This window comes from Protopterus annectens, chromosome 2.part1, assembly GCF_019279795.1.
Source record: "Protopterus annectens isolate FY-2018-M chromosome 2.part1, PAN1.0, whole genome shotgun sequence".
NCBI classification, from domain to species: domain Eukaryota; kingdom Metazoa; phylum Chordata; order Ceratodontiformes; family Protopteridae; genus Protopterus; species Protopterus annectens.
In genome coordinates this window covers 1,735,600,837-1,735,627,601 of record NC_056729.1, presented here as the reverse complement: position 1 = coordinate 1,735,627,601, position 26,765 = coordinate 1,735,600,837, and the positions used below count along the sequence as shown (strand labels likewise).

Sequence of the window (26,765 nt, the reverse complement as noted above, 5' to 3'; positions counted from 1 at the left end):
AACTTTGTCAGCCAAAGTCCTTCCATGTTGGCCTGTACTTCTGAGAAGTAGATGCCGAACAATTGGGGACCAAGGACCGAGCCCTGTGGGACACCACTTGTGACCGGCTTGGAGTCTGACATAGCGCCAGCAACTCTAACCCTGTGGGTTCTGTCCTTAAGCCAGTTTGCAACCCATCTTGTGACATATGTGTTTACATTTAAGCTGGTAAGTTTTTCTACAATACCCAAGTGGGGTATTGTGTCAAAAGCCTTTGCAAGGTCAAGGTAGGCTGTATGGACTGCCTTTCCCTCATCAATGGCCTTGGTGACTGTTTCGAAGAAGTCGACCAAGTTCAAAAGGCATGATCTGCCCTTCACGAAGCCAAACTGGGTCGGGTCCAATGTATGCAAGTCCCCTATATCTTTGTTTATGAGCTCCATTATGATCCTCTCCATAGCTTTGCAGACTAGACTTGTTAAGCTTATGGGGCGGTAATTACCAGGGTCCGTAGAGGCACCGCCTTTGTGGAGTGGGACCACAGTTGCCGTACGCCACTCCTTGGGCACGTATCCTGTGGTAAGGCTGAGATTAAACAGCTGCCTTATGCACGGGTTTAATTCCTCATTTAGCTCGTGTAGCACACAGCCGGGGACACCATCCGGTCCCATTGATGCTGTGTTTTTAGCTTTAGAGAGCAGCTTTCACCTGCGCATTTGAGATGTCTGGGAGGCTACACTCCACTGGGATAGTTATCTCTCCTTTAGGGGAGGGGGGTGAAGTTTGCACTGAACCTGTCTGCCAGTATGTTGGCAATGTCTGTGGGTTCAGTGATTTTTGTATAATTTTGGACTAATTCTGAGCATATCTGGGAGTTTCCACCCAGGTTCCTAACATAGCTGAAAAAGGCCTTATGATTGTCCTTTGAATCCATGGCAATTTTCTCTCAAAATTGGCCTTAGCTGATTTTATGAGTGCTCGTATTTTTTACTAATAATGATCAGGGGTGACTTCCCTTTTATGGATTTTGTTCTATCATGTAATAGCTTTCTCCTCTTATTGTAAAGTTTGTTAATGGCTGGGGTCCACCAGACTGGACGTTTGCCCTTTGTGGAAAGAGTCTTGGTTTTATTTGGGATTGCCTGATCCATGCAGTCCTGGAGGTGTTCATAGAAGGCATTTGTAAGGGCTTCCGTAGCTTGGGTTGTGGTTTCCACTGGCTCAGGGGCCTTGAAGGATACCACACCAGTCTTGAGTAGTGTGAAGTTTGCTTTTGAAAAGTTCTTCACTGTGGTCTTTTTTGTTTGGGGTGGGGGCGGGATGTGGATTTCCAGTGAGATTAGTTTATGATCAGATCTCACCAATGAGGGATATACTTCCGGTGTGGAGCATTTTGTCCCCATGTTTGTGATAATGAGATCTAGTATATTTTCTCCTCTCGTGGGAACAGTGACGAGCTGTTCCATGGCATTTGAATTTATGAACTCCAGGAACCGTTGGGCTAGAAAGTTAGGGCTTGAGTAATGTTCCCAGTCTATATTCGGGTAGTTGAAGTCACCCAATATGATGGTGTTTGGAGATACATTTATACCCTCCAGTGTCTCCAGGGAGGCTGTGTGGTTTTCCTGAGTTTGAGAGGGTGGCCTGTAGCATGCTACAATTTGTAGAGCAGTTTTGCCTATGGTTAGTTGCACCTGGATGGTTTCCGAAGCTTCGTGAGTTGCCACCAACCTGGAGGTGTGGGTATCCTTTATGAATATGGATACACCCCCTCCTTTTGTGGTGTGGTCCGGGTTTTGGGGCCGGAACGCATGATATGAGGTAAAACCTAATAGTGCTGGGGTGCTCTCAGGAGCCTTGAACCAGGTTTCAGTTACAGCACAGACATCGATGTTCTCCATACTGAGAAGGGCCTCGGGTGGGTTTGACTTTTGAGCCTTGCCTACAAAAGGCACTATGGGGTGGCAAGAGCCTTTGCCAATATCCGAAAGCCCAGTGGTGACAGGTGCAAGCCGTCCCTAGCGAAGCAACGTGGCTTGTCGAGCATGTCATCCCAGGCTGACAGACACTGGATCCCCTTTGAATGACACAAAAATTTTAGCCAATTGTTAAAATTGATCATTTTGTCTTTGTACTGTGGCATCATTCTAGGTGAGGGTAAGATGCTGTTCAAGGTCAGGGTCATACCAGCCTGGGCTACATGATCAGAGAGCTCCTCTATGTCTCTTTTCATGTAGTCCAGGGAGTGCGTCTCAGGTCATTCACACCAGCATGTACAATGACTGAGTCATATTTGTATTTGCTTTGGAGTGACCTGAGTGCTTGCGTTATGTGTCGGATCCTAGCACCCGACAGGCAGCTCACTGTGACCTTCTCTTTATTCAGCTTGGTGAGCGGGACGTCAGTGTGTCTGACAATAGAGTTACCTATAACAAGAGTATCAGGTGTGTTATTCAGCCTTAAGGGCTGTGGCTGCTTGCACACACTGACTTTATGGGTTATGTGTTGTGTGTGTTTTGTTTTGAGGTAGCGTTTGCTTGGATGTCTGCTTTGGAGGTCTGTGTTGCTTAGGTAGATTTTTATTTAGAGCCTCCGAGTATGTTTTTGTGTATTTATGTGTTTGGTTCGCTGATGTGGTGGGACTATGTGATACTGGAATTGTGTTGTGTGAGGTTACCTTCTCCTCCTGACTGGTTACACCAGTTTTGAAATGAGAGAGCTCAGCCTCCAGTTTGGGTAAATAGTTGCATCTCTCACATATATTTGAACCTGTTTGGAGGAGGAGAGGGTTGTCCGTGTACATGAGACAGTTGTAACATTGCCTCAAAATTCCCTGATTCACCAGCTGGACTGGAGAGGAAACCATTGACTGACCTTTGGACATGCCAGAGTAATAGGGAAACTGAATTTAAGACGGACCAATAGAGGACAGGGTAATCGTAGAGAGTATAAGAGTAAGTAGTGCTTATGGTTTAATAGTGCTAGCTTGTAGGATTACTTAATTGGACCAGTGAAGGGCCTTAGAATGAGAATATGGTGTTTAAATTGAGAGATAGAGCAGTTCTAAGGGAAAAAGTGAAGAGCAGACTTTGTGGAGCCAGGAATAGTTTAAACCCAATTAGGTGGCGCTGCCCGCTGTTGCGCTATGCTCAAAAACACGCAAAACCGCGCCAAAGAGGATTTTAAGAGTGGAAGGAGTTTTGGAATTGACCCAAAATGGCCAATAAAACTACAGTTTCAAGTCAGTAACCACTCCCACAGGGGCAGGCAGCCTGCTCAATGTTTGTCACTGCCACTGATCAACAGAGAGACTTTCCTTTAGCCCAAGCAAAAAATGGCCTCACGGAAACTTACAAACAGTTCAAGAACAGCCAGCCTGTAACTGAACTTTTTTAAATCCAGAAAAGTGGGAAAAAAGCAAAATTTTTTTTGTTTTTTTGTTTTTTCAGAGATAGCAGAGGTTAACAAGTATCAACAAGTTATAACAGTGCAGTAAATGACCCCACACATGAGTGCTAGGCCAAAGACAGATAAAATGCAAGTTTTGAGAAAAAAACGATTTTAAAAATAAGTGCAAACAGGAAATTCAGTAAACAGCTCTAGGTTGTGCTCTAAATACAGTTACTAATGCAGAAATCAAATTTAACAAGCCAGAAAATGCTCAAAATAGGTGGCTATACAGAAAGACTTAGCAAATAAACAGAGGAAAAATACTTAAAGTCTCAAAAGTGGCTCCTTTCTTCTCTCAGCGTTTTCTCCTCTTGGTGGGTGCTTCACCAACAGCCAACAAGCCTGAAAAGACGCCAAAACTACGAGGCAACCAGGTTTTAAGAGAGGAAGATGAAGGAGTTTTGGAATTGACCCAGAATGGCCAATAAAACTACAGTTTCAAGTCAGTAACCACTCCCACAGGGGCAGGCAGTTAGTGAGGGGCTCTGCCTAATTTAGTTTGGAATTTTGTTCCAAAGCATGGGGAGTCTGTGTGACAGGAATCTATCCCTCCAGCATGTTCTATTTATTGTTGTGGCAAGGTTTAGTTCACTAGAGCGCGTGGCTCGCAGTTACTTGGATTTCTTTAGGTGGAGCATGTCCATCAATTCTGAGTTGGACATGGCTTTGTAAGTCAGGCAGGGATCACCTCTGAGTAAGTGATATGCCACTGAGTACAGCCGGAGTTTTTTCATTCTGGCTGCTTAGGACATATGTTTGAGGCCAGTAATCCTCTAGATGAGGTACTTTTGTGGTCTTTCCAGCTGTTGGAGTGTCTTGTGAGGTACATCCCAAATGGGGCATTGTACTCTGTGATGGGTCTGATGAGTGATGAGTAGAGGGGCACTATAACCTCTTTATTTTAGATGCGAACCCTTTAGTAATTAGATGGGCTACATAGAAGGATTTCCTAACTACTTTGGCAATATGATTGTCAAAGGAGAGATTGCTATCTACCTGGGTCCCCAGATCTCTTGTTACCTCTTTTGTATTAAGGGGGCTGCCACCTATGTGGTAATTCGTGGGTGTTTTGTTTTTCCCAAAAGAGATGACTATGCATTTTTTGGCATTTTGCTTGAGGCCATGACTTTGACACCAGTTGTCTGTCTCTGTAAATCTCTTTTGGAGGGTGTTCGTGTCAGCCAGAGAGTCAATTATGGCTCCCAGTTTGCAGTCATCAGCAAACTTGGTTAGCCATAGTCCTCCTGTGTTTTCCTGTACTTCTAAGAAGTATATGCTAAACAGTAGGGGTCCCAGGACCGAGCCTTGTGGGACACCTCTTGTGACTGGTTTAGAGTCAGACCTGGAGCCCGCTATTCTTACCGTGTGAGTTCTGTCTGTAAGCCAGTTGGCAACCCATCTCATGACGTAGAGGTTTATGTTCAGGCTGGTGAGTTTTTCTGTAATACCCGAGTGGGGAATGGTGTTGAATGTATTGGCGGGGTCAAGGTAGGCTGTGTGAACAACCTTTCCCTCTTCTATGGCCTTGGTGACTGTCTTGAATAAGTCAACCAGGTTTAGTATGCATGATCTGCCCTTAACAGAGTCGAACTGGGTCAGGTCAAGTGTTTGGAGGTTCCCAATGTCTTTGTTAATGAGTTCCATGATGATGCGCTCCATAGCCTTGCAGAGCAGGCTAGTCAGGCTTATGGGGTGATAGTTACCAGGGTCAGTTGTGGCCCCTCCTCTGTGGAGTGGAATAACCGTTGCTGTGTGCCATTCTATGGGCACATAGCCTGTAGAGAAGCAGAGGTTGAACAGTGTGTTTAGGTGGGGGGGTTAGTTCATTCTGTAGTTCATGCAAGACGCAGCCTGGGACACCATCTGGCCCCACTGACGCTGTGTTTTTGGCTTTTGAAAGGGCTGTTTTCACCTGTTCATCTGTGATTTCCAGGGCACTACACTTTTCTGGTATTGTTGTGGGCCCTTTTGGGGGTGAGAGGGGGTTGAACTTTGCACTGACTCTATCTGCCAGGATGTTGGCAGTATCAGTAGGTTCAGTATATTTTGTGATATTTTGCACTAGTTCAGTGCATATCTGCGAGTTGTCACTTAGATTCTTAACATAGCTAAAGAAGGCTTTGTGGTTATCTTTTGAATCCTTGGCTATTTTTCTTTCGAAGTTAGCCTTGGATGATTTTATGAGGGACCTTAGTTTCTTACTGATACTGATCAGGGATGTCTTTCCTTCTTGGGATTTGATTTTATTCTGAACCAGTTTCTTCCTTCTGTTGTATAGCCTGCTTATGGCAGGGGTCCACCAGACTGGTTTCCTTCTCTTAGAGGAGTGAGTCTTGGTTTTGCTAGGGATGACACGATCCATGCATCCTTTTAGGTGCTCACAGAGTGCATTTGTTAAGGTTTCTGCATCTTTGGCAGCATTATCCTTTAGCGTGGGGTCTGTGAAATTTACCTCCTCTGTCTTAAGTAAGATGAAGTTTGCTTTAGAAAAGTTTTTTTACTGTGGTTTCCTTAGTTGGGGGTGGTGGTGGGGTGTGGACATCCAGAGTGATTAGTTTATGGTCTGATCTAACCAGTGACTGGTTGACCTCCGGTGTGGAACACCTGTCGCCCATGTTGGTGATGAACAGGTCCAATATGTTTTCACCTCTTGTAGGGGAGTTTACCAGCTGATCCAGGGTGTTTGAGTTGATGAATTCCAGGAAGCACTGGGCCTGGGAGTTTGTACTTGAGTAGTTTTCCCAATTCATGGTAGGGTAATTGAAATCTCCCAATATCAGGGTGTTCGGTAGGACATTCATGTTTTCCAGTGTCTCTAGAAAGGTAGAGTGGTGGTCCTGAGTCATGAAGGGTGATCTGTAGCAGGCCATGATTTACATTGCAGATTTGCCCAATGTTAGTTGCACATGGATGATCTCAGAGGTATCATGCTGCGCCACTAACCTGGAGGTGTAGATATCCTTGAGGAGTATGGATACACCCCCTCCTTTAGTGTTTTGGTCTGTGTTCTGTGGCCGAAACATGTGGTATGAGTTGAGGCCTGGTAGGGCTGGCGTGCTCTCTGGAGCCTTGAACCAGGTTTCAGTTACTGCACAGATGTCGACGTTCTCCATCCTGAGGGTTTCTTCGAGTGCATGCATTTGAGATTTAAACTCCTGGCACTGAGTAGCATAACCCTCAGTTTTTTGATAATTGTGCTGTTTACGGAGGTGGGTTTGACTTTTGAGCCTTGCCTAAAAAAGGCACTATGGGGGCAGCAAGAGCCTTGGCCAGTATTCGAAAGCTTAGGGGTGACAGGTGCAAGCCATCTCTTGCAAAGCAACGCAGCTTGTCGTGCATGTCATCCCAGGATGACAGGCACTGGATCCCCTTTGAATGACACAGAAGCTTAGCCAATTGTTGAAATTGATCATTTTTTCTTTATACTGAGAGGTATCATACTTGGTGAGGGCAGGATGCTACTCAGGGTCAGGGTCATACCAGCCTAGGCTACATGATCAGAGAGCTCTTCCATGTCTCTTTTCATGTAGTCCAGGGAGGTACGTCCCAGGTCATTTACACCAACATGAACAATGACCAAGTCATATTTGTACTTGTTCTGGAGTGACCTGAGTGCTTGTGTTATGTGGCGGATTCTGGCTCCTGACAGGCACGTAACAGTAACCTTCTGCTTGTCCAGCCTACTGAGTGGGACATCAGTGTGCCTGACTATAGAGTCACCTATTACTAGTGTGTTAGGTATGTTATTTCACCTTAAGGGCTGTGAGTCCTTATTGATTTATTGTCCTTGCATATCGGACGCAGTGCAGACACTGTCTTGACCAGGGGTGATGCATTAACTCATTGTCCACGCACATCAGATGCAGTGCAGATACTGTCTTGGCCAGAGGTGTTGCCTTAACTCATTGTCCATGCATTTCAGATGCAGTGCAGATACTGTCTTGGCCAGGGGTGATGCATTAACTCATTGTCCATACACATCAGATGCAGTGCAGATACTGTCTTGGCCAGGGGTGATGCATTAACTCATTGTCCATGCACATCAGGTGCAGTGCAGGTACTGTCTTGGCCAGGGGGTGATGCATGAACTCATTGTCCGTGCACATCAGTTGCAGTGCAGATACTGTCTTGGTCAGGGGTGATGCATTAACTCATTGTCCTTGCACATCAGATGCAGTACAGGTACTGTCTTGGCCAGGGGTGATGCATTAACTCATTGTCCTTGCACATCAGATGCAGTGCAGATACTGTCTTGGCCAGGGGTGATGCATTAACTCATTGTCCATGCACATCAAATGCAGTGCAGATACTGTCTTGGCCAGGGTGATGCATTAACTCATTGTCCTTGCACAGCTCTTGCAAGAGGCATGAGAGTTCACCAGTAGCTGCTACTCATGTTTTGTAGATCTGGAGAAGGCATATGACTGTGTATCCCAGAATACCTTGCGGGTGATACTACAATGTTATACAGACCCAAATACGTGGCCGCTCCTCTGTGCATTCTGGTTCCTGTATCTGCCAAGTGAGACTTGTGTCTGTATTTTAATCATTAAGTTGTGTTCATGGTGATGGAGCACTTTAGCCAGGGTACGTCTTGGTTTCCTTCTATTTGTTATGTTCTTGGACAGTATATGAAAATGTAGCTGAGGTTTAGAGAGCACCCAGTAGGTGACAAGAGGGTTCCATGTAACAGTATTGTTTTGTTGGAGGGGTTTGCAGCTGAGTTTTAAGCAGTTGAGATAAAATGATCTGTATCCAGCTCCTGTGACTGACTCGTAGTTACTCTGTTGCCCTCCTTTCCTACCCAAATTGCACATTTAATGTATCTGTAAATCTTTATTTCCTTATCTACATAACTACTGTACTGATTGTTAAACCATGGCAGTCTTTGTTGTGCTCTGTATTGGTCTTTGTATTTTTCATTTACATTTTACTCTTGTGCATTGTTTTGTTTTATCATTCCATGAGGAATCGTCTCAGCCTGATTATGAAAAACTGGCAGCTGCTTCCAGCATTACTGCCTGAGTACAGAAAATATGAAATTAATATAAATAAAAGGCCATCATTTCCAGTGCTATAGCCAGTGAATTCATGTTACTTTCTGTTTACAAAATTAATATAAATAAAAGGCCATCATTTCCAGTGCTATAGCCAGTGAATTCATGTTACTTTCTGTTTACAAAGGCTCACAAAATATAGTTTAATATACATTTTTAGGGGGTTGATTTGCAATTGATGCAGCTTAAAGAACTTCTCTAGCAAACCACAGGAATTCACTGTAATTTACCATTATATCTACAATATGTATACTACCCTGTAGTCTGATTTGATGTAACCCATAAAACTACTACATTACGAATGTTATGTGGAACATTATAATAAGTTTTATTTCAGAAAATACATACAAATATAAAATGTGAGTTTCATTTTGCAGAATTCTGGCAAAAACAAATTATTTCATTTTAACTTTCCTTAAGTAAACCTGTGTAAGATAGAATTACAGAACTGCATGCCCAAAAGCATTCTCTTATGATAAAAGGTTTAGAATCTGTGAAAATAATCCATACTGTTTAAAAAGTGCATAATAACAGCAAAGCACAAACTGAATTTGTTATAACTTCAGCAGAATAATAATTTTATTGCAACATTTGAATGAGATGATATATTTATTGTAAGAATCACATGAAGGCAAAAAAGTTAGGGCTATATAGGTGGTTAAATAGGTTGTTTGGCACTGGGCTGATGTGGGAGATATGTGCACATCAATGTACCCAAGGGCTTTGCAGGTGCCAGAACAAAGCATTTCTTTTCTTCTGTACACATGAATAAATATTTCAATAATTGGTACACAGATCCCAGAAATCATCAGAGGAATAAAACCGCCACCATTTCACTTGGCTGAAGATTTTTTATAAGCAGAGGTATGTCACAGCCCAACTATAAAGAGCAATGTTGTTTGTGTACCTGATCATCCATTTGTATTGCACGTCCTTTTTTCTTCACTGTCTAAACAATAATGTTGAAGAATTTAAACTGCCCGGTGATTACATCATTGGAGGTCTGTTTCCTGTTCACTGGGCAACCAAGAATTTTACCCATCCGTATAAGCCACAAAGGTTGAGTTGTGAAGGGTAAGTAATATGTTTCTGGATGGTTTTATCGTCATGTTAATTTATCTTTTACTCTTTGCCAGTATTATACTTTTCACTGTTTTGCATTTTAAGCAATCAGTACCTTCTCTTCAGCTGCCTGCTGCTTTTATCCAACATTGCTTCTTTGTGGATTTAATAGATAGGAATATCGTTTACTAGACTGTGTATCCCTTTCATACATACAACAAATATTTCAGGCGTGGGCAAGGATGCCCTTTTAGCCTGCAAATGTATCAAAACAGTCATTCCTATAATGAGTGTCCAAGTTGTTCTTAAAGATATCTAAATCAGTGCTTGATTTAATATAATTTCTTATCCTATTCCATGCATTAGTTACTTTGTCTGAGAACCAGTTAATACATCTGGCATTCATACATGATCTCCTGCATAGTTTGCTTAATGATTTTCTACTACTCTTTGATAGCCACAAACATTTCCAGAGGTGTTTGTCTCTAAATGCCCTGTATATCTGAATAAGATCTCTTATTGAATATCTACATGAGCCTAACTGTACAAGTTCAGATACTTTAATCTTTAACTTAAAATATCCACATCTGTATTATACCTATTTACAGTGAGGTTATAAGACCAGTAAGGTTCGGTTCATAGCACAGTTTCTCTTGTTATGTTCAGCCATTCATTCTTTCATTAACCAAATAACACACACTTGGCACAGGCATCTGTTTTCAGGAGTGACCAGGAACACTGTTTAGATTTGAAAACGTACTCAGGGTCACAGGTACCTGTTTTCATGACTGATTTTGAGAAATACTGAGATTAAATCACTTGCTGAAAGTTATAATTACCTGTTTTTAGGACTAATTTGAAGCACTACTAAGATTAAATAACGTGATCAGGACACATACTATGGAAACTGAAGAAATAGCACAGAGAACCACATACTGCAAGTATGGCAATGTGATGGCAACATGGTGGTTTAGTGATAAGATCTTTGTCACACCTTTACGGTACAGGGTTCAATTGTGACTTTGTGGGAGGTTCCATAATGTAGAGGTTATCACATCTGCTTCACTCACAGAAGACACTAGGTTCGAGCCCCAGATGAACCAGTTAATCTTTAGGAGCTGGAAGGTTGACATAATGGATAAGGTGTTTGCCTTACAGACACAAGGTACAGGGTTTGATTCTCACCTTTAAGAAGCATGGCTAAGCTTAAAAGAGCCTCGGGTCATTGGCTTAATTATAACCCATAATCACAATATAGTCTAGGTCACATATTCAAACAGGTTTCAGTCTGCATTTAAATTCCATATGAAGGTGCACACTTACAGCTCCAAACCCGTCACCTGTCTCACTACTGAGAAATTATTAAATTAAGTACCATTATTAGAGATGAGATTTTCAGGTTTAATTATTTGTACCCATTGATGGTATAATCTAGGTGAATTTAGGTGGGTGTTTTCTGGCATGCATCACTTTCTTTAGCTTGCAGACAGCCCTCCTGGGATGACGACTTCTAGATATTCACAAATCAAACTGTACCTGCCTTTTTCTTCTTGTTTATGTAACAGACATTAGATGCAATTTTCCCTCCAATACAAATGTGAAGCTGTATTTTGATTCTGTCTGTTTTCTCTGTCATCAGATGAATCTTCTATGAAGAAAGTCCTTATGGTATTTTATGGGAAACACACAAGCAGACTTTTGCAGTAGATAAGTATAACTTTCCCACTCATAGGTTCATAGATTCATAAGAGGTTTCTAGGCTAATGGCTCTACAGCCTTTACAAGCCTAGCCATATTTATCCTGAGTTGTCCCAGTTGTTGGTGGTTGGGTGAGTGAAGTTCACAGAAGTAAGGGGCTATTGTAGTTAATACCAATTTCTTCAGTCCAGAAAGGACATGGACACCACCGCAGGAGTGAACTTGCTGTCACCCATCCATTGATCTAGGTTACATTTAAACAGGGTTAGGGAGGGGCTCTGTTTCATGTGAATTGAAAGCATTTTCCAGAGAAGTGGCAGCATCTGGGAGATGTATGTATCTCTCCAGCATGACCTGTTCATGTCAGAGGCTAGGTTAAGATCCCTAGAGTGAGTGAACCTTGTGCAGTTTGATTTACAAATGTGAAACATTTGCATTACGGCCGGGTCAGAGACTGCCCTGTAAGCCAGGCACAGGTCAACTCTTAGCAACCTATAGCAGAATACAGTGACAGGGCTTTCAGCCTTTCTGTATAAGACTTGTATGTGTACCCTGTAATTTCTTGGTGAGAAACCTCTTGTGGTCACTCCATTTCCAGGTGTCTGGTGAGGTACATGTAAAAGGGAGCATTGTACTCAATTATTGGTCTGATGAGGGCTGAGTATAATGGAATTATAGCACCCTTACAAATATATGCGATGCCTTTACTTATAAAATGTGCAACAGCCAAGGATTTCCTTACTACTGTGGATACTTGTTAGTCAAAGTTCAGGTTGCTATAACCTGAGTACCCAGCTCAGATAACACTGAGTCTACACTTGGGGGAGGGGGGGGTGCTGTCCGTAATGTAATTAACAAGGTTGTTAGCTTTCCCAAAGGTTATAATAATGCATTTTTTGCATTTAGCATTAATCTGTGGCTTTGGTATCAATCATTTGTCTGTGCTACTCCTGTCTGCAGAGTATTAACATTGTTGGGGTGCTCAACAATTGCTCCCAATTTCTAATTATCAGCAAACTTGGTCAGTCACAGGCCGTCTAGGTTTTCTTGGATGTCTGAGAAATAAATTCTGAACAGTAAGGGGCCCAGCATAGAACCCTGTGGTATATCACTGGTGACTGGTGCCAATTCCCTTAACTGTTTGTAAGCTGCAGAATATACTAAGCTAACAGTTAATTTTGTTTCCTTGTACTTTTTAATAACCATCTCAGTTCATTCCCATGACATCTTGAATTTATTATAGTTTTGGCTCTCTCTACCTCTTTAACATAGACATTCCAAACTTTGTCCGTGAAAACAGTACTTCCTCGTATTTTCCCTGAGATGTTCACATTGCTTCTTCATATTGTTTCTTCTTACTGCCATAAAGTTTCTTTTTTTTGTTTTGTTTGTTTTATCTGAGAGATGGAACCTCATTGGAATTTAGGGATTCTACTGAAGTCTTTGGATGTCTCTGCCAGTTTGTTTCTGCCAGTTCATCATACTGACCTTTTTATTTTAGGACTACATATCTGAAACTATTCTTGTCTTTGCTTGCATGATTTCTTGTGTAGACTGTGTATCATTTCTGCCAGCTTTGTCTGAATTGCATCTATCTTATCAATGTCTTTATATGGAAGATAATGTTATCTGTGGCTTTACCAAGTTTGCATACAGACAGATAACGATTCTGGATTTGTCTGCATCCAGATGTAGATTACCTGGTTTTGTTGCTACTCTTTCATACTTCGTTCTTATCTTTAATCCGTCAGCTACAAATTACTCCGTCTTTTACCTTTTTTGGTTGTTGCCCCTTTTCCACGCCCTTCTTTGATTTGTTTTCATTCCAAATGAACATATTTTGCTTTGTTTTTGCATTTAATTTTAGCTGGCATGATTTAGACCATGCCATACTGTTGCACTGGACAGAAAGAAAAAAGAAAGAAACAATTCTTATATTGTTTTGCCCTGGAATTTTAGATATATAATAATTAATTCATTTTGTCTGTCACAGGTATATCTGTTTTTACTGATACACATGAAGAAGAGCATTTGTATTTACAGTTTGAAATCAAATACAGGTCTGGCAGCTAGTGCAGAGGATTAAGACAATGAGATCTCCTCCGTGTAGTCCAGAGTTTGATTCCCTCAGCCCCCATGTATCTACTGTGTGACTCTGAGGAACTTACTCAATTAGACAGAGCTCTGGAAAAATGCACTAGGCTCCTCAGTGGTCTTCTGAACCACGTATAGTAACTATTATGAACCTGTAAGGTTTTTGACTCAGAATGCTCAATTGTTTGGTTCAGCTCCTTGCTGAGATAACTTTTTTTTTGTATACCATTACTGTATCTGGCAGGCTTTTGCCAAGGTTTCTGTTTTCCACCACTTGTCAAAGACATCTCACAGACTACTTTCCCCACCTTTAATGTGACCTATAACCTGTTCAATTCAATTGAAAAACAAACAAATCTGTTAGGGGGAAAATATAAAAAATAAAAAATGTACAATAAGCTGGTTGCATAACTGTGCACACCGTTAAACTAATACTTTGTTGAAGCACCTTTTTATTTAATTACAACATTCAGTCTTCTTGAGTAGGAGTCTATCAGCATGGCACATCTTGAATTGGCAATATTTGCCCACTGTTCCTTGCAAAAGTGCTCCAAATCTGTCACATTGCAAGGGCATCTCTTGTGCATATCCCTCTTAAGGTCACCCCACAGATGTTCTACTGGATTTAGGTCTGGGATCTGGCTGGGCTATTCCAAAACTTTAATTTTCTTCTGGTGAAGCCGTTCTCTTGTTGATTTGGATATATGCTTGGGGTCATTATCTTGTTGAGAGGTGAAATTCCTCTTCATCTTCAGCTTTCTAGCAGATGCTGAAGGCTTTGGGCCAAAAGTGACTGCTATTTGGAACTGTTCATAATTCTCCTTGACCTTGACTAAAGCCCCAGTTTCAGCTGAAGAAAAGCAGCCCCAAAGCATGATACTGCCACCACCATGCTTCAGCGTGGGGATGGTGTTCTTTAAGTGATGAAAAGTGTTGTTTTTGCGCCAAACGTACCTTTTGGAATTGTGGCCAAAAAGTTCAGCCTTGGTCTCATCAGACCATAACACATTTTTCCACATACTTTTGGGAGACAATGTATTATTTTGCAAATTTTAGCCAGGCCTGGATGTTTTTCCTGTGTAGGAAAAGGCTTCCGTCTTGCAACCCTATCCCATAGTCCAGACATATGGAGAATATGGGAGATTGTTGTTACATGTAGTACACAACCAGTACTTGCCAGAAGTTCCTGCAGCTCCTTCAGTGTTGCTGTAGATCTCTTGGCAGCCTCCCTGACCAGTTTTTGTCTTGTCTTTTCATCAGGTTTGGAGGGACATCTAGTTCTTTGCAATGTCACTGTTGTCCCATATTTTACCCACTTTTTGATGACTGTCTTCACTGTGTTCCATGGTATAGCCAATGCTGTGAAAATTGTTTTGTACCCTTCTCCTGACTGATACCTTTCAACAATGAGATCCCTTTGATGCTTTGTAAGGTCTTTGCAAACCATGGCTTTTGTTGTAGCAGGCAACTGAGTAAATGTCAGGAAAATCCTACTAGGATGGTTGAACTTTATTTGGGGTTAATCAGAGTCTCTTTACTTGATGGCATGTGTGTACCCAAAAAGACTGAATACTGTAATTCAATCAAAAGGTGCTTCAACGAAGTATTAGTTTAAGGGTGTGCACACTTATGCAACCAGCTTCTTGTATGTTTATTTTTTTAAATTTTCCCCTTACAGATTTGTTTGTTTTTCAATTGAATTGTACAGCATATAGGTCACATTTAAAGGTGGGAAAAGTTTTGAAATTATTTATTCTGGTCTCATTTTTTATATGACAAAAACGTGGCATTTTAACAGGGGTGCGTACAGTTTTTATAGCCACTATATTTTAACTTTATCTGTCCATAAGGCCTGGAAAAAAGATTGACGTTTCTCTAACAATTCTGAAATCACTTTGGAGGCATAACAGTAAAAGGCATTATGTAAAAATGATATGAAATGTCTATGTAAAAGTTTTCCAAAAGATGAAAAAGTTCTTTTTCTAACAGATCTTAACATATTAATCTTATCCACATCAGAAAAGGTTCGATTTTCGTTTCAGTGTAGCAGAGAAGATATATAAGGTAATATAATTTTATAAATGTCATATAGGTCAGGTATAGTTTTTTTCTTTATTTGACTACACTAACAATAAATATTTTAATACAGCAGGACAGCTGTCCAAGCTATCCTCCATTTAACCTGCAGTTTCATTGATATGTGCTTTATGTAGATATCAATCTCTAGTAACCCTTCTATATTTATGAATTGTTTTATCGTGATAATAATGGTGTTACATTTAAACAACTAAACAGCATATCAAGTCTCTCATCTTCCCAACTTTTGTTCTTTTATAAATAATATTTTCTGTAAGCTCCATTATAAGTAAAACTGAAGATATTATAAAAAAGTCAATTTAAGCTAGATATTCATACAATCTATTTTAATAAATATTTCATTGCTGAATTAAAATAACTTGATTTAATTGTTGCAGAAATAGAATATTGAAAATAATTGATCATAACCCTTACCATTTTATTATTAATTAAATGAAATAATTGAGTCCAGAGCATACATTTATTCACTCTGTAAATTTCATGCAGTTATTTCTATTTCACACAATATGACACATCTATCCATTGGAAAATTATCTTAAAAATAAAATCCACAACAAAAGTACCAGTATTTGGAAATTCTATATTAATTTTCCCAGGAGATGCCATGCTTAGATGTTATAGTAGGTCTGTTTGGATACCTTGGAATGTATGTCAATATTTTGTGTTTGGATTCAGTGCTGTTGGGTAATAATAGCACCACATGATTACATTTAATTTATAACTTGTTATGTGTAGATGCTATTTCTTAAAAATTACAACATATTTTTAATTTTTAGACAACGTCAAACCCGAATGTTTAAAATTCTTTGAATTCCACTTTATTTTCTTGAAAAAACAGGTTTATAGTTTGGTTGCTTTAGATAACTTTCATTTTATTTTCATTATATTTGAGGTTGATTACTTCTTCAGAATGTTTTACTGATGGGTTTGAATGAACCATTGGTGATTAAACAGTGGCTAAGGTTAATACAATATAATCTGCAAATAATGATAATAAATTTGTAACTAATCTCAGACCTTTCCATAAATTTATTTTGCCTTATACAATTCATGAATAGCAACTAAAGCAACAAAGGATTGAAAAGAAGACAACCTGTCATTGCTTCTTTCTTATATTTATGATAGCTAAAACCCTTTAATGTGATTTAGAGGTCTATATATTAATAATGCAATTAAATATTCTGGGAAATCATACATTTTGTAACACTTTTAAATAAATACTGAGAACTTAAGGAATCAAATGTTTTTTTTGTATCTAAAGTTATGAATACCAGATTTTGTTAATTATGATCAGCTGAATCAATTCCTGATACAGTTATTATAATATTATTTTGTGTTTCTAGTTTTATTAGAAATCTACTTGAGCTCCATTTACTAAAGTTAAAATAACTAATTTAAATACAATTCTCGTATGTGTGTATGTGTAATGTATTTAAGTGTATGTGTGTGTGTGTGTGTGTGTGTGTGTGTGTGTGTGTGTGTGTGTGTGTGTGTGTGTGTGTGTATAAAACATGCAGATGTTTAATAGCAATAAAAGTTTATGTGAGGAATATATGTTAGAATCTTTATCTTACTTTAATGTATGGATTGTTAAGCTATATCACCATGCGGGCAATCATGACCACATTTTACGGATTAATAACTTTTTTCTCACTAATTGAATAATATACTTTGAAAATAATTTATAAATCTCAGGGATTAATTCATCTATTCCTAGGGATTAATTCCCTTTTATTTTCAAACTTGTTCATATATTTGTAAAAATGGATGTAGGTTTAAAGACCCAATATTCTTCTTAGTTAATATGCTTTCTTTACAGGACTGCATATGTTTTATTTTAGTATCTCAATAATGTTTCCTAAAAACCTAAGAGTCTTTAATGTTCATAACTGGTTTATTATTATTGTGATTTTAATGCATTTTATCTGATTTGTTCTAGACATCATATGAGACCTGGTTGTTAACTCATGCAATCCTTTAGGAATAATTGAGTACATCTGAAATGTCATTATTTCTGCAGCTATTTCTACTTCTAATACAACTATTGACGATGTTGCTTTTTTTTATTTAAGTCATTAACTACATCTAGAAATGTACATTCTCCCTGTTACACATTTCATTTAACAGCATTTAAATATTTTTTTAAACAAATCCTTATTGCTTCTTTATCTTTATTATTCACACCAAGTTGCAACTTTGCTAAATAGATAACACTTAAAAAAATATACAGCAAGTTCCCATTAATCTTATCATTATTGCTAAATAATAAGAACATTTCCATTTTGTTTGTTCATCCATTCTTTAAATTATTTTATTTTATTTAACTGTAATGAAATTCAGTTAACTGTCTCAACATGGAGTTTCATGTACATTATCAACATTTTTCATATTTCCATAGTTACTATGACAGGCTAGTGATTCAGAGTTGAAGAAGAAGTAAAAAATAAAAGTTTTTCCTCAATTATTATATCTGTCAATACATTTCCAACTTTGGGTGAAGTTCAGTTATGTACCTCCAACTGTCACACCTCCACTGTGTCATTATACACTGTACTCCACAGACAGCTTATTTAGTGGTATTATGTAGCCTAGGGTTCTAATATGGTAGCAGAGCCTGAATCCATTAAATTGTTATTCATATATGATGGAAAAAGATCAGTACTACAATTTTTGGAGTGTTTTGGATGTTGTATGAAAGAGAATTACAAGAAAAAAGAAATTGCCAGTCTCTCCACAATTGAAAGAAACCATCACTTTGTTAAGAACAATATCTAGTAGTGAATATGAAATCAGAAAACAAAGGTCATTATTAACAATGGTCTCCAACCCTGGACTAAAATTCAACAATTACTGGAAACTATGAGCTTGCTCCTAAATAACTATTCAAATATCATTAAATTTATTTCAATACATTTCGATTGTTTTTTATTTATGTATATGATATGCCTATAATGTATATAGTGTAAATAGGTCTTGTATATAATGTATATAGTGTAAACTAGGTCTTCTATATCTATGAGGTCACTTATTTCACTGTTTGGTGTGGTTTTCTGCTGCATCTGTTGGATGCTGTTTTCTGTTGTCATAATCCATATCTGTATCTAGCTATCTATATATTTATATGAGCGCGCGCACACACACGCACACACGCACGCGCACACACACACACACGCACGCACGCACGCATGCACGCACGCACGCACACACACACACACACACACACACACACACACACACACGCACAGGTACATTCACACATATATGCAGCGCAAAAGCCACATTCAGAGCATGCAATAATTTTCTTTTCTTACCTAAGAAAATTAAACTAAATATTTTCCATTACAGTATAGGATAAATATATCTAGGGTTATAAGGGCTCTAGGGCCATTAGCCTAGTAACTTTTTATGAACCTATTAACTCTGTGTTTTTCTACTCATTTTTCAGGTTCCCTTTTTACTTTCGTGGTTATAGACATCTCCAAGGAATGAGATATGCCATCGAAGAGATTAACAACTCCAGTTCGCTACTGCCAAATATTACATTAGGATATGAGGCCTTTGATGACTGCTTTGAACCTGCTGGAGTCATGGCGATCTTTGACTTTCTTGCTAGTCATTCACAGCCCTTTGTGAAAGTGCTCAGTAACTACAGTGCATACAAGCCCAGAGTGATAGCTGTTATTGGCCCAACTGTTAGTGATACTGCTGTTGTCACAGCCAGCATCCTGAGTAACTTTCTTGTGCCACAGGTAATATTCATTTTATTAATAACACTGCCTGATATACTATTGCATTTACAGATGTACCACAATCAATTCAATGAGCCTTCCTTATGCAATAGAGTAAGCTGATTGCAATGCTTTCTGATCCGACAGCAGGAATTTCTTGCCAAAGTGTCAGTTTCTTATTAAAGCACACTTTCTTTTAACAAGAAGGTATGTCAAGACTGAAGCTATAGTATGTTCATAGGATGATAGGATCATAGGAGTTTACTAGGCTAATGATAGGATCATAGGAGGTTTAGTGATGACCGCCCATGTCCAGGAGGGTTGTGGGTGTTATCCCCAGTATGAATTTGTTGCAAATTGTTTGCAAGAATAACCATAGCTAGAACATACCTTCTCTCCTCACTTTTATATGCATCCCGCATACTTACCAACCTCAAAAAGTCAGAACTAAGTAAATTAGAATCATGTTACAATAAGATTGCCAAATTTGCAACAAATTCCATACATTCAACCCATCAATGTCAATGCCTCAAAAATCTTTCTTGGTTGGAGCTATCTCATATTATGAAATATAACCAGTTAATAATGGCTCACAAAATAATACACAATCCTGACAATGTACCTGCCCTAAAAACATCTACAACCCTATTCTAACATTCATAATCTTCGATCCTCTAACAAAGACTTACTCCAAGTAACCAAAGTATCCAATACAACAGGCAATTCTCTTTACTGTAACTTTGTTGCTAAAAATTGGAATACCCTTCCACGTAGTATTAGAGACATAAGTAATCTTAATAATTTCAAAATATTTTGGCTTTGCACATGTAACACTCCAGGTTAATTATTAACTTAGCATTACTTATACAATTTGGCTGTATGTGCTAACTCTGTTAACATATCCTTTCTAACAACACCGCTTCTCCATAAGTAGTTACAGTCCTTGCTCAACTCTCACTAAGGAAGTATTACTAACTATACACTACTTTGCCTAAGTGATTCTCCCTACTTAATTTCCTAACTCATGTTATGTCCCTCCACATATATGTTTAACCATATATTTGTCTGTAGTAAAGTGTTTAAAGTCTTGTTCTATTTGACACTATGTATATATTTTTGTTTTTAAATTTTTATCCTGTAATTGCGTTAACACTCATTTTTTTCTATACTTTCTATTACTTGATGTGATGACTTTGTATGTAAGCTTAAGCTGGAGCTTTTCTCCATGGGCCTCCGCTGAAAATGGGCACTGTCCCAGTTGGACCATCCTGGTAAACAAATGTAAAATAAATAAATAAATAAATAAATAAATAAATAAATTTACGGTCCATCCACTCATCCAGGTTCCTCTTGAACAATGTCATAGAGGTGCTCTGTTTCACATGAATTGGTAGGCTGTTCCAAAGATGTGGCGGTCACTGGGACATAAATCTGTCCCTCCAACATGTCCTATATAAGTTGCAGGCCATATTTAAGTCCCTAGAATGGGTAGCCATGGACCCATTTGATTTACAGATATGCAGTAAAATCATTAGGTTTGGGTCTTGGGTTGATTTGTAGGCCAGGCATAAGTGTCCCCTAAGAAGTCTATATGATACAGATTATAGTAACACGGACTTTAGTCGGTCTGTGTAAGGCACGTGCTGGAGGCCCTTGATCTTCTTTGTTAGAAACCTCTGAGGTGTCTCCAATTGCTATAGATGCTTAGTATGGTACATACCAAATGGGGCATTATACTCAATTATGGGCCAGATAAGTGCTGAGTATAGGGAGATTATAACTTCTTTTGCTTTTCAGGTGATGACTTATCTAATCAAGTGAGCTATGTGGAACTCTTTCCTTACAATGGTATGCACGTGGTGGTCGAAGGTAATGTCGCGGTCAACCTATGATCCCAGGTCCTTTACCACTTCATGGGTATGTAGGGTATTGTTATTGATTTGATAGTGTGAAGGGACTGTTTATGCCAAAGGGAATGATGATGCATTTCTTTTCATTCAGTTTGAGACTGTGACTAATACACCAGTCGTTGGTCTGTGTGAGACCATGCTGGAGTATACTGACATCGTTTCAGAGGTTCATAGGTTGATAGGTTGATACTAAGCTATCGGCCCTAGGGCCTATACAAGCCTAGCCATAACAATTCCCTGAATATTTCTTCCTACAATATTTACTTCTCTGGACCCCTGTCTAGCAGGGTGACTAACATGATCCCCGGGGTGAATTTCCTATCTCCCATCCAATCATCAAGGTTCCTTTTGAAGGGGGCCAAGAAGGCACTCTGCTTGACATGTTTGGGCAGTCTATTCCAGAGTATGGGGAGTCTCTGGGTCAGGAACCTATCCCTCCAGCATGTTTTGTTCATTGTGATGACAAGGTTTAGATCCCTGGAGTGTGTGGCTCTGAGGGATTGGGATTTGTTTAAGTGGAGCATGTCCAACAGCACAGGGTTTGACATGGCCTTGTATGTTAAGCAGAGATTGCCTCTGAGTAGATGATATGCCACAGAGTATAGCTGGAGTTTTTTTAGATGGTCAGCATATGACATCTGCTTTAGGCCTGTGATTCTTTTAGTGAGGTATTTCTGTGGCCTTTCCAGCTGTTGCAGATGTCTTGTGAGGTACATACCAAACGGGGCATTATACTCTATAATGGGTCTAATGAGGGATGAGTACAGTGGGACAATGACTTCCTTTTTTTTGGATGAAAAGCCCTTAGTGATGAGGTGTGCCACATAGAAGGATTTACTGACTGTTGTGGCGCTGTGGTTATCAAAAGTGAGACCACTGTCCACCTGTGTCCCTAAGTCTCTCATCACACTTTCGATGTTTAGTGTACTGCCACCTATGTGGTAATTCATGGGTACATGTTTTTTTCCAAAGGGGATAACTATACATTTCTTGGAATTAAGCTTGACCATGGCTCTGGCACCAGGTATCTGTTCCTATAAGGCCCTTTTGTAGAATATCCACATCATTTGGGTATTCAATAATGGCTCCCAGTTTGCAGTCATCTGTGAACTTTGTTAGCCAGAGTCCCTTACTGTTGGCCTGTACTTCAGAGAAGTAGGTGCCAAACAAGAGTGGTCCCAGGACTGAACCCTGAGGTACTCCACTTGTTACTTGTCTGGAGTTGGATTTGGAGTCGGCTACTATTACAGTCTGGGTTCTGTCAGTAAGCCAGTTGGCAACCCATTGAGTGACGTAGGGATTTATGCCCAGTTTAGTAAGTTTATCTATGATTCCAGAGTGGGGGATGGTGTCGAAGGCCTTGGAAAGGTCCAGATAGGCTGTGTGGACCACCTTACCCTCGTCCACAGCTCTGGAGACTGATTCAAAGAAGTCATTCAGATTCAGGAGACAAGATCGGCCCTTCATAAACCCAAACTGGGTGGGGTCCAGTGTTTGAAGGTTGCCAATGTCTTTGTTTATAAGTTCCATGATAATGCGTTCCATGCCCTTGCAGATCAGGCTTTTCAGACTGATGGGATGGTAGTTCCCGGGATCCAAGGCAGATCCCCCCTTGTGGAGTGGGATAACTGTAGCTGTGCGCCACTCACTGGGCACGAAGTCTGAGGTGAGGCTATCATTAAACATGACACTTAGGTGAGGTGCCAGTTCATTTTGCAGTTCATGTAGTACACAGCCTGGGATGCCATCTGGTCCCATGGATGCTGTATTCTTAGCTCTGGAGAATGCAGTTTCTACCTGGGTGGCCATGATTACCGGAATTTGGCAATCTTTTGGTATTGAGATGGGCCCTTTAGTGGGTGAGAGGGGGGGTGAAGTTGGCACTAAATCGATCTGCCAGGATAGTGGCAATATCCTTGAGATCAGTATATTTAATGCCATTCTGTTGTAGCTCAGAGCAGATCTGAGCATTGCCATTTAGATTCTTGACATAACCATAAAATGCGTTATGGCTGTCTTTGGAATCTTTGGCAATTTTATTTTCGTAACTAGCTTTTGAGGATTTTATGAGGGATCTCAGCTTCTTGCTGAGGCTGGTGAGGGAGTTTTTTGCATCCTGGGATTTTCCTCTTTTCTGCAACAGTTTCTTCCTTCTGTTGTATAGTTTGCTTATAGCAGGGGACTACCAGATTGGCTTCCTTTTTTTGGAGAAGAGCATCTTGGTTCTATTTGGGATGGCATGATTCATGCTAGAGTGGATGTGCTCATACAGTGCTTTAGTGTACGATTCTGCAGTCGAACTTTCAGATCCTGTCTGCATGGGTGTCATGAAGTTTGTCACTTCTGACTTCAGTAGCATGAAGTTGGCTTTGTAGAAGTTTTTTAAGGAGGTTTCCTTACTGGGGGGTGGGGGTGGGATGTGGATGTTAAGGGTGATTTGCTTATGGTCAGACCTGACCAATGAAGGGATGACCACTGGTGTGGAGCATCTATCTCCCATGTTGGTAATGACCAGGTCTAGGATATTGGAGCCCCTGGTGGGACAATGGATTAGTTGATCCAGGGTGCTGGAATTTATGAATTCCAAGAACCATTGGGAAAAGGAGTTGGTACCCGAGTAGTTTTCACAGTTAATGCAGGGTAGTTGAAATCACCCAGGATTAGGGTGTTTGCTTGTATCTTAATATTTTCCAGTATGTTTAGAAAGGTGTAGTGAGAATCTTGGGGCATGGTGGGGGATCTGTAGCAAGCTACACTTTGGATTGCAGTCTTACCTAGTGTTAGTTGCACCTGGAGAATTTCAGATGCATTGTGTTGGGCAACTAGCCTGGAGGTGTGAATATCCTTGGTGAATATGGACACTACTCCATCTTTAGTGTTTTAGTCTTGGTTTTGTGGCCGAAAAGTGTGGTAAGAGTTGTAGCCTGGTATTGCAGGGGTGCTCTCTGGAGCCTTGAACCAGGTCTCAGTTACTGCACAGATATCGATGTTCTCCATTTTTAGGAGTGCCTCGAGAGAGTGCATTTTGAGGTTTAGACTTCTAGGATTGAGTAGCATTACCTTCAGATTTGGGGATTCAATGACTCCAACTAGTTTGCAGTCATCTGCAAACTTGGTCAGCCACAATCCCTTAGTTTTGGGCTGAACTTCTGAGAAGTATATGCCAAAGGGGCCCAACAATGACCCCTGTGGCACCCTGCTGGTAACAGGTCTGCTAGTTGATGTGGAGTCACCCACTTTGATAGTGTGTTTGTGATTCAGTTGGCAACCCATTTTACAATGAAGTAGTTTACATTCAATCTGCTAAGTTTATCAGTAATGTCTGAATGTGGGATTGTGTCAAAAGCCTTTGCCAAGTCAAGGTGTGCTGTGTGCACAGATTTGCCCTCATCGGTGGCCGTGGTCACACTTTCAAAGAAATCCACCAGATTTAACAGGCAGGATCTGCCCTTCATGAAGCCAAATTGCATAGGGTCCAGGGTTTAAAGGTCACCTATATCTTTATTTATGAGGTCCATAATGATGCGTTCCATGGCCTTATAGATGAAGCTGTTCAGGCTTACAGGTCTGTAATTCCCCGGGTCTGTTGCTAGGCCACCTTTGTGGAGGGGAATAACTGTAGCTCTTCTCCATTCTGCAGGAACAAACCCTGTGGTTTGGCTATGATTGAAAAGGGTACTTAGTGGTGATGCTAGTTCATGTTTTAGCCTGTTTAGAAGACAGCCTGAGATGTCACCTTGTCCCATAGAGGCCATTATCTTGGTCTTGGGCAGAGCTTTGAGGACCTGCTCTTCAGACATGTAAGATGGGGGGAAGTTTGGGGGAGGGTTTGTTTTAAGTTAGGAGGGAATAAGGGAGTGAAATTTTTACCAAAGTCACTCAATACAAATGTCTCCTGCCAGGGCTGATGCAGAATACTGTCTCATTAAGTGTTTTGCTCAGAGTCAGGCTGTATGTAAATGAAGACCGAGGGAACACAGGCATGCATGATGAAGTTCATTAGCAGGGCATTCACTTTATCCTCTGAACTAAACTTCCAGTTAGGTGTTCCTAGCAGAAGGTGTTGAACACCCTGATTCTCGTGTTCAACACCCATGAAGTGCCATAATCCTAGTAACTCATTCTCTGTAGTGCATGAATAAAAACATAACAGGACGTACTTAGAGGCCCAGATCCCTTAACAGTTGTTATTTTGGAGGAACATTCCAATTTGCAGACCTGCTTTAGGATGCCTCTAAGTTTAGACTTGATTTACTGCTTCACTCAATTTTCTGAATCATTCTTATCTGTGATTTTTGAAGTAGTTTTGTACACAGAAGACCACGTTACATGATGAACATACTAGGAAAACCAATAATTTAAAGTAAGAGGACACACATCTTACATTTCTCATTTTCTGAAGCAAAAAATAAATGGCCTTGTGTGGTAGAATTTTGTAATGCAGTTTATTCAAGTTTATGGATTTTACACTGTTCGACATTATGCGTATATTTTTTCATCATTTTTGTAACTCTCTATTTTTTAGTCCCGTGTTTATGAGTAGTATCCCAGATTCCAACTAGAAATGGGAAAAGCTATGCAGTATTCTGTATTTAAATTTTTATGCTAATTAGATGTCCAGATTTTTAGCCAGATCTTCCTATTATTCAAGGACCTTTGTTCCAGTGTTCAACATCTGCAGGTTGAGAGGTATGCTTGGTGTAGATAGATAGATAGATAGATAGATAGATAGATAGATAGATAGAGGAATAGATAATAGATAGATAGATAGATAGATAGATAGATAGATAGATAGATAGATAGATAGATAGATAGATAGATAGATAGATAGATAGATAGATAGATAGATAGATAGATAGATAGATAGATAGATAGATAGATAGATAGATAGATAGATAGATAGATAGATAGATAGATAGATAGATAGATAGATAGATAGATAGAGATAGATAGATAGATAGATAGATAGATAGATAGATAGATAGATAGATAGATAGATAGATAGATAGATAGATAGATAGAGATAGATAGATAGATAGATAGATAGATAGATAGATAGATAGATAGATAGATAGATAGATAGATAGATAGATAGATAGATAGATAGATAGATAGATAGATAGATAGATAGATAGATAGATAGATAGATGGATAGATAGATAGATAGATAGATAGATAGATAGATAGATAGATAGATAGATAGATAGATAGATAGATAGATAGACAGACAGATAGATAGATAGATAGATAGATAGATAGATAGATAGATAGATAGATAGATAGAGAGATAGAGAGATAGATAGATAGATAGATAGATAGATAGATAGATAGATAGATAGATAGATAGATAGATAGAGATACAGATAGATAGATAGATAGATAGATAGATAGATAGATAGATAGATAGATAGATAGATAGATAGATAGATAGATAGATAGATAGAGGGATAGATAATAGATAGATAGATAGATAGATAGATAGATAGATAGAGGGATAGATAATAGATAGATAGATAGATAGATAGATAGATAATAGATAGATAATAGATAGATAGACAGATAGATAGACACACATATCATAATTATGAGAAGTAAAATAATGGAAAGAATCATCACAGCCTGAAGGTATGAGAATGTAAGGTGATAAATGGAAGAATTTATGAAAAATTTGGATTTAGTCCATTATTTAA

At 39.5% G+C, this 26,765-nt stretch overlaps 1 protein-coding gene across 1 annotated transcript in view; it reads left to right on the top strand.

The window, feature by feature from the left end:
- LOC122795022 (taste receptor type 1 member 1-like) overlaps positions 1-26,765 on the top strand; it is a 185,339-nt gene that overhangs the window by 39,530 nt on the left and 119,044 nt on the right. The window contains exon 2 of the mRNA XM_044063604.1: positions 18,883-19,186. Within this exon, the coding sequence (XP_043919539.1) occupies positions 18,883-19,186 (304 nt within the window). The remainder of the gene's footprint in view (positions 1-18,882; positions 19,187-26,765) is intronic.